Genomic DNA, 14,853 nt, shown 5'->3' on the forward strand with positions numbered 1-14,853 from the left:
CTCCCTTGTGGAGGGGGTCCTGTCCGATCCGGTGGCCATGTACTGCTTGCCTGTGTATCGGCTGGGGACATCTCTGCGCTGCTGATCCGCCTCCACTTGGGATGGTTTCCTGCTGGCTCCGCTGTGAACGGGACTCTCGCTGCTGTGTTGGATCCGCTTTGGACTGGACTCTCGCGACTGTGTTGGATCCATTGTGGATTGAACTTTCACAGTATCATGTTAGACCAGCTCGACATCCATTGCTTTCCTCCTCTCCAAGGTTTCTCATAGTCATCATTGTCACCGACGTCCCACTGGGTGTGAGTTTTCCTTGCCCTTATGTGGGCCTACCGAGGATGTGGTAGTGGTTTGTGCAGCCCTTTGAGACACTAGTGATTTAGGGCTATATAAGTAAACATTGATTGATTGATTGATTGAAATAATATATTCATCTTTCATTAATATTTTTTTCCATTACTTTGCCCAAATTTGAGGTCAATGCTATCGGCCTATAATTTCCTGCCTCTTCCGGATCTTTCCCTGGCTTGCATATTGGAATTATTACAGCGGTTTTCCACTCATCTGCTCATTTTCCTTCTTCATATATCCTGTTATATATTTTCAAGACCACTTCTTTGCCGATGCTACCTACATTTTTGATCATTTGATAACTCACCAGGTCTTTCCCTGGCGTCGTGTTTTTAACTTTTTTTAAAATTCGAACCATTTCATTCAAAGAAAAAGTCATATCCATAGTGTTGGTAAAACTATTATCTTGCCGATTGTATTGTACCATATGTCCCGGCAAGAAATCTGCCTTCAAAAGACTCCGGCTTATTAGTGATTCCTAGAGCCCAAAAAAAGTCTGCGGGCTATAGAGCGTTTTCCGTTCGGGCTCCAGTACTCTGGAATGGCCTCCCGGTAACAGTTCGAGATGCTACCTCAGTAGAAGCATTTAAGTCTCACCTTAAAACTCATTTGTATACTCTAGCCTTTAAATAGACCTCCTTTTTAGAGCAGTTGATCTGCCGCTTCTTTTCTTTCTCCTATGTCCCCCCCTCCCTTGTGGAGGGGGTCCGGTCCGATGACCATGGATGAAGTACTGGCTGTCCAGAGTCGAGACCCAGGATGGACCGCTCGTCGGGACCCAGGATGGACCGCTCGCCTGTATCGGTTGGGGACATCTCTACGCTGCTGATCCGCTTGAGATGGTTTCCAGTGGACGGGACTCTCGCTGCTGTCTTGGAGCCACTATGGATTGAACTTTCACAGTATCATGTTAGACCCGCTCGACATCCATTGCTTTCGGTCCCCTAGAGGGGGAGGGGGGTTGCCCACATCTGAGGTCCTCTCCAAGGTTTCTCATAGTCAGCATTGTCACTGGCGTCCCACTGGATGTGAATTCTCCCTGCCCACTGGGTGTGAGTTTTCCTTGCCCTTTTGTGGGTTCTTCCGAGGATGTTGTAGTCGTAATGATTTGTGCAGTCCTTTGAGACATTTGTGATTTGGGGCTATATAAATAAACATTGATTGATTGATTGATTGATCGTTGTCTTCCTTCATTTCCTCAATATTTAAACTAAATGTTTCTTCTCTCTTTTGTTTTTCTACATTTCTCAAATGATCATTACTGTGCACTTTAACAAAGGTTTTTGCTAAAAGTTCTGCTTTTTCTTTATTTCCTCCCACACTCTGAACAAAGCCGCGGGCCAAGGTTGAACAAATGAACCTTTTAATAGGGACCCAAACAAGTTTTGCATTGAATATTAAACAAGCAAGGCTTGTATAACTTTATAGTGACATGCAAAATCAAGTTTCAGATATTGTAGCATCCCGGAAGAGTTAGTGCTGCAAGGGGTTCTGGGTATTTGTTCTGTTGTGTTTATGTTGGGTTACGGTGCGGATGTTCTCCCTAAATGTGGTTGTCATTCTTGTTTGGTGTGGGTTCACAGTGTGGTGCATATTTGTAACAGTGTTAAAGTTGTTTAAACGGCCACCCTCAGTGTGACCTGTATGGCTGTTGACCAAGTATGCCTGGCATTTACTCGTTTTAAAGCGTTTATCGGCCGATAATATCGACAGTCCGATGTTAACAGACATCTCTAACTTACAAGTTACATTTGGAAGCACATCTGCCTGTTTTTTTTCCCATGTTTAACCCTTGCAAATCCATCACCAGGTGGTCCAAACAAGTTTTGCATTGAATATTGAACAAGCAAGGCTTGTATAACTTTATAGTGACATGCAAAATCAAGTTTCAAATATTGTAGCATCCCGGAAGAGTTAGTGCTGCAAGGGATTCTGGGTATTTGTTCTGTTGTGTTTATGTTGGGTTACGGTCCGGATGTTCTCCCTAAATGTGGTTGTCATTCTTGTTTGGTGTGGGTTCACAGTGTGGCGCATATTTGTAACAGTGTTAAAGTTGTTAATACGGCCACCCTCAGTGTGACCTGTATGGCGGTTGACCAAGTATGCCTGGCATTTACTCGTTTTAAAGCGTTTATCGGCCGATAATATCGGCAGTCCGATGTTAACAGACACCTCTAACTTACAAGTTACATTTGGCAGCACATCTGCCTGTTTTTTTTCCCATGTTTAACCCTTGCAAATCCATCACCAGGTGGTCCAAACAAGTTTTGCATTGAATATTGAACGAGCAAGGCTTGTATAACTTTATAGTGACATGCAAAATCGATTTTCAAATATTGTAGCATCCCGGGAGAGTTAGTGCTGCAAGGGGTTCTGGGTATTTGTTCTGTTGTGTTTATGTTGGGTTACGGTGCGGACGTTCTCCCTAAATGTGGTTGTCATTCTTGTTCGGTGTGGGTTCACAGTGTGGCGCATATTTGTAACAGTGTTAAAGTTGTTTATACGGCCACCCTCAGTGTGACCTGTATGGCGGTTGACCAAGTATGCCTTGCATTCACTTGTTTGTCTGTAAAGTCCGCATATAGTATGTGACTGGGCCGACACAATGTTTGTATGGAGAAAAAGCGGACGGGACGACAGTTTGAATGCAGTGCCTTTAAGGCACGTCCCCAATGTTGTTGTTTGGGTGGAAATCGAGAGAAATTAGGGAGAATGGTTGCCCCGGGTGATTTTCGGCAAGGGCACTGAAATTCGGGAGTCTCCCGGGAAAATCGGGAGGTTTGGTAAGTATGTTCATAACTTTTATGGACAGAATTTCTAGGCGCAGTCAAGGCGTTGAGGGGTTCCGGTTTGGTGACCGCAGGATTAGGTCTCTACTTTTTGCAGATGATGTGGTCCTGATGGCTTCATCTGACCGGGATCTTCAGCTCTCACTGGATCGGTTCGCAGCCGAATGTGAATCAGCACCTCCAAGTCCGAGTCCATGGTTCTCGCCCGGAAAAGGGTGGAGTGCCATCTCCAGGTTGGGGAGGAGACCCTGCCCCAAGTGGAGGAGTTCAAGTACCTAGGAGTCTTGTTCACGAGTGGGGGAAGAGTGGATGGTGAGATCGACAGGCGGATCGGTGCGGCGTCTTCAGTAATGCGGACGTTGTACCGATCCGTTGTGGTGAAGAAGGAGCTGAGCCGGAAGGCAAAGCTCTCAATTTACCGGTCGATCTACGTTCCCATCCTCACCTATGGTCATAAGCTTTGGGTCATGACCGAAACGATAAGATCACGGGTACAAGCGGCCCAAATGAGTTTCCAGGTCTCTCCCTTAGAGATAGGGTGAGAAGCTCTGCCATCCGGGAGGAACTCAAAGTAAAACCGCTGCTCCTCCACATGGAGAGGAGCCAGATGAGGTGGTTCGGGCATCTGGTCAGGATGCCACCCGAACGCCTCCCTAGGGAGGTGTTTAGGGCACGTCCAACCGGTAGGAGGCCACGGGGAAGACCCAGGACACGTTGGGAAGACTATGTCTCCCGGCTGGCCTGGGAACGCCTCGGGATCCCCCGGGAAGAGCTAGACGAAGTGGCTGGGGAGAGGGAAGTCTGGGCTTCCCTGCTTAGGCTGCTGCCCCCGCGACCCGACCTCGGATAAGCGGAAGAAGATGGATGGATGGTAAGTATGAGTATTAGCGGTGTTATAATACTGGCGGGCCAGCTCTAATGTTAATTTGATATTGCCTCAAGGGCCAAATTAAATTACACGGTGGGCCACATTTGGCCCGCGGGCCAGAGTTTGACACCCATGGCCTATTTGATTACCAGATAAAATCCCACAAATTTGTGTCTTATTGCGTAATTCAACAAGCCGAAAAAAAAAAAATGGGCTGACAATATACTGAACAGACAACGTTTTCTTGGTGCTAGAACAGCAAGGAAAGGACACGCTCTCCAACAATGGGGGCCCCCGCCATTTAGTTTTGATTGTCTTTTGTTTACGTTGGTCTCACATGAGCTCCTGTCGTCACGTTCTGTGGCGAATGTTCACGTATGTATGTTTTGAAATGATAACACGGGCGTGTGAGCGCTGGTGTCACACAGCCTCTGTGCGATACGGAGGGAAGTTGCCCCGGGAGGAAATGGTAACGCGACAGAGCCCAGAAGTCCAAGTTCAAAATGGTGAGTACTGTTTAAGGGACAAGCGGTAGGAAATTGGATAGTTATTAAGGATTGTTATTTATTAATGTAATAATTGTAATGTCATAGACCCGTCAGCGATCCTGTTCTGTCTCCCTGTAATGTTTGTCTAAACTTGAATGGGATTGTGCTGAAAATTTTAAGTTTCCTGAAGGAACTCTCCTGACGGAATAAATAAAGTACTATCTAATCTAATCTAATCTAATATGCTTACAATCAACCCTGAATATTTCGCTTATTCTTTCGAGTTGTGTCATTTTTTAGTAAAAATTTGAGTAAATTAATGTATTTTTACTACAGTACATGAGGAGATTGAGAGGTTTGACAGTAATATCTTTCTAAGACAGAGGTCGGCAACCCAAAATGTTGAAAAAGCCATATTGGACCAAAAATACAAAAAAATAAATCCGTCTCGAGTCGCAAAAAATGAAGTGTTATAATGAAGGCGACACATGATGTTCAGTCGTGGTCAAAAGACGACTTATTGTGGCCAAACAACTCCATTTTTTGTTCCATCTCACATGGACAAAGATAAGAACTTCTGGAAAAAAGTTCTGTGGTCAGATGAAACAAAAATGGAGCTGTTTGGTCCCAATACCCAGCAATATGTTCTTTCTTTTCAGGGTTTATTTCGAATACGAGCACATTCAGATTCCAGAAAACACAGAGTGAGATGTTCTACCTCTTGTGCGAAACACAAATGCATAAAATGACTTAACAGGTTAAATCGGTGGTCCCCAACCACCGGGCCGCGGCCCGATTGGTTGCAGCTGGTATTTATGCCGCAAATTAAACAGGACATGTAAGGTCATGCTCAGTCGGGGCTTCAGAAGTCGTCAATGCAGACGGATCGCGGGCATCCTGGTAAACCACAGTCTGCTCTTAAACAAGAGGGCGCTTGTTTGGACAAAATGGAATCTACCTACCACACCGCCCCGTTATTGCTCAATCTCGCGTGGCTGAACGCCACTTGTCCCTCTAAGAAGTTCGGACGCCGACCTGGGCGGGGTTGAGGTGAGCGGGGGTAGGGGTAAGCGGGGGATGTATATAGTAGCGTAACGGACGAGTTAGTGCTGCAAGGGGTTCCGGGAATTTGTTCTGTTGTGTTTATGTTGTGTTACGGTGCAGATGTTCTCCCGAAATGTGTTTGTCATTCTTGTTTGGTGTGGGTTCACAGTCTGGCGCATATTTGTAACAGTGTTAAAGGTGTTTATACGGCCCGATTGGTACCGGACCGCAGAATAATTTTTTATTTAAAAAAAAATATATATATATATTAGGAGTGGGCAAATTAATGCGTTAATTACGCGTTAACACATCAATCTATTAACGCCGACAATTATTTTATCGCACATTTGCGTATGTTGTTTGCATGCTTTTATTTTGTTAACGCCTTTTCTTAACAAGATGGCATCTCCCGGATGTACTTCGGCGTGGAGGGGCTCTTGGTAAAGATGGAACATTTGGCAAAAATAGCGGACAATTCTGCAAATGTCATGGCTGGCTTACAGCGTGGTCACTCCGGGATCACTTACGACCGCCAGACAATTCTGGATGTGGATAGATCGGGCCGTTTTGGACTGAATGAGGCGTGCTTGCTAGAGCGGCTAGCTAGCATGGGAATACTTTGCCGGCTACATCCAGCGGCCTGTGAAGCAGCGGAGTATATGTGTTGTCTGTCTATTTATGAATAATGCAGACCAGGAGTGTTGGCTGACTTCTTAACGTTTACTTTCAGAGCGTGCATATCACAACATACAAGATGTCGTCATGGCGACACACAACCTTTACCGGGCTACCGCGCATGCTCCTCACTCCTGTTGCATGCTGGGTAGGGTAGTTCTTTTATTCCCTGGCTCATAACATCACAATATAGTACCATGTATATGCGTTCGATTTATCAAAGCACCAAGCAAACAATCGGAAAATTCCCATCATATCAATTCCTAGATATGGTCATAATTATTTTAAGTGCACTACGCAGAATAAACACAACATTATTAATATTGCTACTACGGATAATTTAATCAAAAATTCCCTAAAACAGCCCACTACCTATAATATAGGTTTTTTAAACATAAGATCCCTGATAAAAAAAAATGTTTCTGCTGTTACCTCAGAAATTGCCTGTTCAGATGTTATGATTGTGGCTCAGAGATTTGTATGTAGATTATATTTATTTTCCATAACAAACAGGATAACTTAAATACCCTGGCAGTGGCAATAAGCTTAAATGTTTGCATTTTTTGAGTTGATTTTCATCAAATATGCTATTTAACTGCTACTGTTTAACAAGGACTGATTTAAATTGTGTTTGCACAACAAATGTTTTGGCGCTTTTGTTCATGTGGGAGAATATTCCAATAAAGGTGCACTACACACTACTTTTGAATTCATTATTGGGCTTTACGTATACAATGCAGTTAATCGCGATTAATCGGAGAAATAGTGCGATTAACTTCGATTAAAATTTTTAATCGTTGCCCAGCCCTAATATATGTATATATATATTTTTTTATTTATTACATAAACATAAAAAACACAATATACACTTAGAAATAGTGCACCAACCACAAAAAACTCCCTTTTTCATGACAAAGAAGAAAAGAAAAAAAAAGGACACCCCCTCCCCGGGCCGCGGGACAAAATATTAAGTGTTGACCGGTCCGCGGATACAAAAAGGTTGGGGACCACTGCATTAAATGACGAGTAAAACATTTACAAAGATAATAACCAACTTCTGAAACATTAAAACCGACTCCAAAACACATAAAATGACTCCGAAGAGATGCACAGTGACATCTAAAACGTAAATTACTCCTAAAACACATAACAAGACTCCTAAAACTCATAATAAGACTCCTAAAAGACGGAAAAATACTCCTAAAAACATGTAAAAAAAAAACCCTCCTAAAACAAATTTAAAAACAGATCCTAAAACACATAAAAAAGTCATAAGATGCTGAGCACATTTAATAATATAAACAGCAAAGCCATGTTGAATATCTTACGTAATGACGTCATGTGCCTGCGTGCACTGAAATGGTATTGTGAGCATGCGCAGAATAAACGGTGCAGTAAGTTCCTGGACCAAAGAAAGAATGGCGGTTTGTTTATTTCCTCCCGTGAATATAAAGTGCTAGTTAACCATATTGGTGACTGAGAAAACGTTAGACTGCTGCAGCAATGAGTAATGCTGCATAAGACACGTAAAAATACTCCTAAAAACATGTAAAAAGACTCTTAAAACACATTTAAAAACGAGGTGTTTGCATCCTTTGTGAGCACATACACTTGGTGGCCTTGTAGTGAACAGTGAACGTGAATGGAAGACCTGAAGGCCGTAGAGTTGGGTAAGGACGCTACCAATATCCAGCCGCTACTGTGTAGTCACCATCAATACAAGCGCTGCCCGTAATGTTTAGTCAATGATTATGGCACAGAAAGGGTTAAATGTCGGTCCCTGCTAGAAGTCCCGCCTCTAACCTAAATATCGCTCCCTGATTGGTTGTCATTTTCATGCTAACTCACGTGTGATTGGCTGTCCCCGCTGTCACTCCTTCTGCTTGTAAAAGCTAGCCTACATGCTAGTTGCTAGCGAGCGGACGAGAGTGTCACACCAAATTTCTTCCCCCCAAAAAAACCTTCCTACCCCATTTACTTCCGGGGTCATGATTAATACAGACGTTTTGTTAACGCTATATTATAAAAAATATAGCGCTATATTATAAAAATACAGACGTTTTGTTAACGCTATATTATAAAAACAATTTACAAACAAAAGCTATGGGATGACGCATTTACTTCCGGGGTCACGTTTCCTCTTATGTCATCCCATAACTCAGCGGTCGGGAACTTTTTTCAAAGCCAAATATTTTAAAATATATTTCCGTAAGAGCCCATCCATCCATCCATTTCCTACCGCTTATTCCCTTTTGGGGGGGCGCTGGCGCCTATCTCAGCTACAATCGGGCGGAAGGCGGGGTACACCCTGGACAAGTCGCCACCTCATCGCAGGGCCAACACAGATAGACAGACAACATTCACACTCACATTCACACACTAGGGACCATTTAGTGTTGCCAATCAACCTATCCCCAGGTGCATGTCTTTGGAGGTGGGAGGAAGCCGGAGTATCCAAACTTTTTGGGCTGAGAGCCAAAAAGCCAAATATTTTAAAATATATTTCCGTAAGAGCCATATAATATTTTTTTTAACACTGAACACAACTAAACACGTAAATTTTTAGCTAAGACCAACATTTCTAGAGTATAACAGGTCTCATATTATTTGTAATGTGTGTGTGAATGGGTAAATGTGGAAGTAGTGTCAAAGCGCTTTGAGTACCTTGAAGGTAGAAAAGCGCTATACAAGTACAACCCATTTTTAATAACATTGTTATTCTGAAATCAACTGTGGAGGGGGCGTGGCCTGCGGGCCTGCAGCGACAGGTGCGTAGACGGCCCACTTGGGCCTTGTTATCTAATCACCTGTCGCTCTGTTATAAGCAGCAGCCAGGAGGAGAAACTGGGTTGGGGCTGGAAAGCAACTGAGAGACTTATTGAAAAATAAAACAATATTGTAACCCTGAATCAGTCTCTCATGACGGTGCTTGGTGGTCTGAAGAACCCCCAGGACGGCAAGCCCCACACTAACCAATAATAAATAAATAACTTCTTACCATTAACGCAGCTTCTTGAATAGGTGCGGTAGAAAACGGTTGGATGGATTAAAAATGCATGAGAATGTTTTATAATTTTAACATTATTTTTAACATTGTGATTACAAGTGGAATTATTCATTATTTATCATGTTAAGCAACGTCAGCTCAGATTTATCAGAGAGCCAGATGCAGTCATCAAAAGAGCCACATCTGGCTCTAGAGCCATAGGTTCCCTACCCCTGCCATAGCTTGTGTTTGTAAATTGTTTTTTATTTTTTTTTATAATATAGCGTTAACAAAACGTCTGTATTTTTATAATATAGCGTTATATTAGCTCGCCGGATTTCACCCTTCCGTTTTATTTTTGAAATGATTTTTTAGTTTCATGTATTTGTGTAGAAGTGAGCAACGGTTCGAAAATACCAAAGTGGTGGAAATACGATAAACCCTCCCTAGATGATCATGTGATTTTACAATGCTAAAATATAATTCATTAATATGAAGTAATATTCATTTCTGTGACAGACCGGCGGAGGCATGTGTTTGTCTCTTTCAAATAGGAACAACCAGTGGACACTAATCTGCTTGTATTAGTGACAAACATATTTACAGTACAAAAGCAGCAATAGAAAGAAGTAGTTGAAGGGAAAAATTGTGAGTGATTTAAACACAAGTTGGGGAAAAGATTATTACAGTTCATTTCTGTTTATTTACAATGTTGTATTGCATGAATGTATTTCTGATGTTGTTGATGGACAGTAGGCTATGTTGATTGACAGCATGATGCACACTTGCACTACAGCTCTACACTAAAGAGTAAAGATGAGAACTCTTCCAAGTTGTCTCCTTTGCTTTCATTTTAGTTACTTTACCCTATAACATCTGCATGACGTGAAATTATGATTGCTAATGTAAAAAAAAAAAAGAGTAAACTTTCAGAGTGCTGCCTTGGAGCACTTTTGTGTCCCCACCAATCTCAAAATCAAACCTACTCAATTGCCTGAAGGATAAAATAATTTCCGGGTGCGCATCATCAGTAGTGTTCCTCTTGGTCACTGGGTGTTTGGGCCTTTAACACGATACACCCTCTCCAGAGGCGGCCAGCTACAGGATGATCAGACCTGAGCTTGCGACCCAAGTCCAATTAGCCATGATAGTCACCTTGTTGGCAGACATATCAGGGGACTATGCACAAACCAAAACACAAACCACTACGACATCCTCGGTAGGCCCACATAACGGCAAGGAAAACTCACACCCAGTGGGACGTCGGTGACAATGATGACTATGAGAACCTTGGAGAGGAGGAATGCACACAGAGGACATCCATCCATCCATCCATCTTCTTCCACTTATCCGAGGTCGGGTCGCGGGGGCAACAGCCTAAGCAAGGAAACCCAGACTTCCCTTTCCTCAGCCACTTCGTCTAACTCTTCCCAGGGGATCCCGAGGCGTTCCCAGGCCAGCCGGGAGACATAGTCTTCCCAACGTGTCCTGGGTCTTCCCCGTGGCCTCCTACCGGTTGGACGTGCCCTAAACACCCCCCTAGGGAGGCGTTCGGGTGGCATCCTGACCAGATGCCCGAACCACCTCATCTGGCTCCTCTCGATGTGGAGGAGCAGCGGCTTTACTTTGAGTTCCTCTCGGATGGCAGAGGACATAAGTAAAGGAAATTAAATGAGCTCAAATATACCAACAAACGAGGAATAATGATGCGATATGTACATACAGCTAGCCCCGATTAGCTGGCAGTCATGGATTGACCAAATATGCCTGATTTGCACTTCAACCAGTCAATAACATCAACAAAGTTACCTTTGTGCATTTACACACAGTATAAAACGTTTGGTGGACAAAATGAGACAAAGAAGGAGTGGCATAAAACACGTTTTTCTGTGGCGGCGTCGGAGAAAGTTGTACATGTAAACAAAGTATGATGAGTTCGGGGATCGCTGTAATTATTAGGACAAAACTTAGGGACGGCGCGGCGCAGTGGGAGAGTGGCTATGCGCAACCCGAGGGTCCCTGGTTCAAATCCCACCTAGTACAAACTTAGTCACGTCCGTTGTGTCCTGAGCGAGACACTTCACCCTTGCTCCTGATTGATGCTGGTTGGCGCCTTGCATGGCAGCTCCCTCCATCAGTGTGTGAATGGGTAAATGTGGAAGTAGTGTCAAAGCGCTTTGAGTACCTTGAAGGTAGAAAAGCGCTATACAAGTACAACCCATATATTTAAAACGCTGCTTGCCAATTCTCACATCAGTGAAGCGTGTGTGACATAAACAATTGGATTTATAACAATAAGGAAGGTTTGTGTCATGTTTGTCCTACAGAAAATATATTAAAACAAAAACTAAAATAATTTCTTAATCTTTTTTGATTTTCACACATCTCTAAAAGAGGTCCAGGGAGCCACTCTTGTTGCCGGGTTACTGGCCCCCGTTCTAAAACAATGCCAGTCAGTGAATAAGTGTTGTTTTCCACATCCGCATCATCCCCAAAACTCCTGTATTTGACTGCCCATGTAATAAATGAATCCTGTCCATACAAAGGCAGACACAGAGGTGGCCTCCCAAAGTGGAGGCTATGACGTGGAGTGGTTTGTGGAAACCCCAGACCACGATCTGATCTGCACCATCTGCCAGGGGGTCCTGCGTTGTCCTGTCAGAGCAACATGCCACCACATTTTCTGCAAGAAGTGCATTTTACGGTGGCTGAAAAGGTACAAAACAGTACAAATGTTTGCCGAGAAACCATGAAATGAATGTTTTTTCTTCTCGGTCAGACAGGAGACGTGCCCTTGCTGCAGAAAGCCGATTAACGCCTGCAAGATCTATGTCATGTTCAAACTCAGCAAGTCCATTGGACACTTGAAGATAAAGGTATCTGGTATGCTCAGTCAATATTACACATGTTGATAATAAGTCTTATATTGTCCGTGATATTAATATTCACCCAACTTCTGTATCTACCATATAATAATTTCATGAACTCTTCTCAAGGGACAATATTACTGAGGAAATAAAACTTTCTGTAGATGAGAAAGGTTACGTTAGACTTTTATTCCACAACCAAACTTAAACACAGCAAAAACACACACCCATGTATATGTATATATATATATATATATATATGTATATGTATATATATATATATATATATGTAGGTGTGGGAAAAATCACAAGACTACTTCATCTCTACAGATCTGTTTCATGAGGGGTTCCCTCAATCATCAGGAGATTTTAATGGAAGCATTCACATACAATGGTTTATATAGAGCACAGAGTGGGTGGGTACAAGCAGGCGTAGGGTGTGGTGATTGGCTCATGTGTTACCTAGGAGGTGTTTCCGTCTATGGCGGCATGTTGAAATGATTTCACTGCGCTTGTTGAGGGATGATAGATCTGGATGATATATAATAAACAGTTTCTCTTTTAAGCATAGGTTGCATCTTTTATTACCACTGTTGTAAGGTGTGCTGGATGCAAGAATTTGCCATGTTATTGAATATTCAACATTATTGTCTTTGAGGTTCCAAATGTGTTTGCTGAGTTCTGTAGAATTCCGCAAAGTCTGGTTTCTAAAGGAGGCGTTGTGATTATTCCATCTTGTTTTGAACGCTCCTTCGGTTAATCCTACGTACGTGTCGGATGTGTTAATGTCCTTGCGTGTTACCTTTGCTTGGTAAACGACTGATGTCTGTAAGCACCCTCCGTTGAGAGGGCAATCAGGTTTCTTGCGACAGTTACATTCATTGTTGGTTTCAGAGTCGTTTAGTCTGGGGGTAGGCAGTCCTTTTGCAATTGCTTTGTTGTGGTTTGAAATGATTTGTTGCATGTTATTCATACAGCTGTAGCTCAATTTAATGTTGTTCTTGTTGAATATTTTTCTTAGGGTGTTGCCTTTGGGGAAGTGTTTGTCGATCAGAGTGAGGAACTTGCGGCCGATGTTGGTTGAGACGTTTTTGCTGAATGGCGGATTGTACCAGATGATGTTGTTTCGTTTTCTGCTCTTTTTTGGTTGGTTTCCTGGAGTGGGTTCATAGGTGAGGGTGAAGTTGTATCCGCTTTTCATCAAGTGCTTTCTGGTACGGGGGGGTTGCTTGGTCCAATTCAGCTTTGCTGGATGACAGCATCGATAGCCTTTTATTAATTCCGGTAGGTATTCTTTTGGTGGTGGTGGGTGGGTGGTTGCTGTCGTGGTGCACGTATTGGAGTGTTGTGTTGGGTTTCGTGAATGGTTGGTAGCTGTTATTTCTCAGGTTGAAAGTGACGTCGAGGAAGTTGACGGTTTGCTTGTTGGCTTCAATCGTGATCCGTAGGCCGTTTTCTTTGAATATTTGGCATATGCGCTTCTTGGTGTTCTCGCTGCTCCTTGGCGAGGTGCGGCACACTGCCAGTCCGTCATCACGGTAAATAATATATATATATATATATATATATATATATATATATATATATATATATATATATATATATATATATATATATATATATATATATATATATATATATATATAAAACCCAACAAAGTAAACAACAAAAGGTGAATATTTTCTGGCAGCGTAAAGCTGAGTGTGCGTTCTGTCTTCCAGTGCAAGAACGAGATCCGTGGCTGCGCGGTCACCTTCCCCCTCTCGGAGCAGTACTGCCACAAAATGAGCTGCGTGTACGAGCTCATCCTGTGCCCGTACCAAGGCTGCCACGCTCAGCTCCTGCGCGGCGACCTGGACGCCCACTCGCGGCGCTGCGAGCACTGGCGGGAGCCCTGCCACATGGGCTGCGGCACCATCCTGTCCCAGGGCACCCGGGGCCAGCACAACTGCTACATGGAACTGAAGCAGCGCTACAAGTCCAGGCACAAGGACTACAGCCTCATGGCCGTGGCCCTGCAGAGGAAGATGAGGAGGATGCAGAAGACAATGACCCACGTGAAGGAGCAGATCGAGTTGATATGCGGGAGCCTGCAGGCGTCGGAGGACGCCAACGAGGCGGAGGCGGACTTGGTCGAGGCGAGCTCCAGTTCTGCCGAGTCGTCAAGCGGCGACGGCACCAGCTGAGAGAAGAGTTGGGGCTGCCGTGTTTGTACATGTGTTCATTCTTTGGTGTTGTGTGTTGCCGCATGCAGGTATCATCTCATTTAAAGGCCTACTGAAACCTACTACTACCCAGCATGCAGTCTGATAGTTTATATAGCAATGAGGAAATATTAACATTGCAACACATGCCAATTAATAATGGAGAAGTCAAAGTAGAAAGATGGAGTTGGGAAGATTTAGCCTTTAGCCACACAAACACACGGTGATTCCTTGTTTAAAGTTCCCAGAGGTGAAGTTTTACTATGGGTCAGAGCGGTCAACCGGCAGGTTTCGGTGAGAAAATTGTGGTAAAAAGTCGCCTCTTACCTAGCTTGCGCCGTCCATGCAGCTGCCGTCGACTTCCCTCAGGGACTGGCGTCAAGACACCTGTGGACACACCCCTCCGACTATCAGGTACTATTAAACTCACTAAAACACTAGCAACACAATAGAAAGATAAGGGATTTCCCAGAATGATCCGAGTAAATGTGTCTAAAAACATCTGAATCCGTCCCAATGCAATGGCCTTTTTTTTTCTTTCTAGTCCTTCGCTATCAATATCATCATCCACAAATCTTTCATCC

At 43.6% G+C, this 14,853-nt stretch overlaps 1 protein-coding gene across 4 annotated transcripts; it reads left to right on the forward strand.

Annotated features, from left to right (window-relative positions):
• Positions 1-4,341: 4,341 nt before the first annotated feature.
• Positions 4,342-14,362, forward strand: rnf151 (ring finger protein 151). 4 transcript variants are annotated; one of them, XM_061885180.1, is made up of 5 exons: positions 4,345-4,511; positions 11,593-11,650; positions 11,745-11,914; positions 11,978-12,081; positions 13,787-14,362. In XM_061885180.1, the coding sequence occupies exons 2-5, from the start codon at positions 11,645-11,647 to the stop codon at positions 14,344-14,346; spliced, it is 840 nt and encodes a 279-aa protein (XP_061741164.1). In that variant the 5' UTR covers positions 4,345-4,511; positions 11,593-11,644; the 3' UTR covers positions 14,347-14,362. The 4 variants fall into 4 exon arrangements, with proteins under 4 accessions (XP_061741161.1, XP_061741164.1, XP_061741165.1 ...); XM_061885177.1 differs by lacking the exon at positions 11,593-11,650 and having other exon boundaries at positions 4,342-4,511; positions 11,749-11,914; XM_061885181.1 differs by lacking the exon at positions 11,593-11,650 and having other exon boundaries at positions 4,351-4,511.
• The last annotated feature ends 491 nt before the right edge of the window (positions 14,363-14,853 follow it).

This window comes from Nerophis ophidion, linkage group LG23, assembly GCF_033978795.1.
Source record: "Nerophis ophidion isolate RoL-2023_Sa linkage group LG23, RoL_Noph_v1.0, whole genome shotgun sequence".
NCBI lineage: Eukaryota > Metazoa > Chordata > Actinopteri > Syngnathiformes > Syngnathidae > Nerophis > Nerophis ophidion.

Bases quoted from the DNA above. Each gene is read 5' to 3' on its own strand.
- rnf151 (XM_061885177.1), top strand. From the start codon at position 4,343: ATGAGCTCCTGTCGTCACGTTCTGTGGCGAATGTTCACGTATGTATGT. The intron at 4,512-11,748 runs GTGAGTACTGTT...ATACAAAGGCAG, and splicing joins AGAAGTCCAAGTTCAAAATG to ACACAGAGGTGGCCTCCCAA. The intron at 11,915-11,977 runs GTACAAAACAGT...CTTCTCGGTCAG, and splicing joins ATTTTACGGTGGCTGAAAAG to ACAGGAGACGTGCCCTTGCT.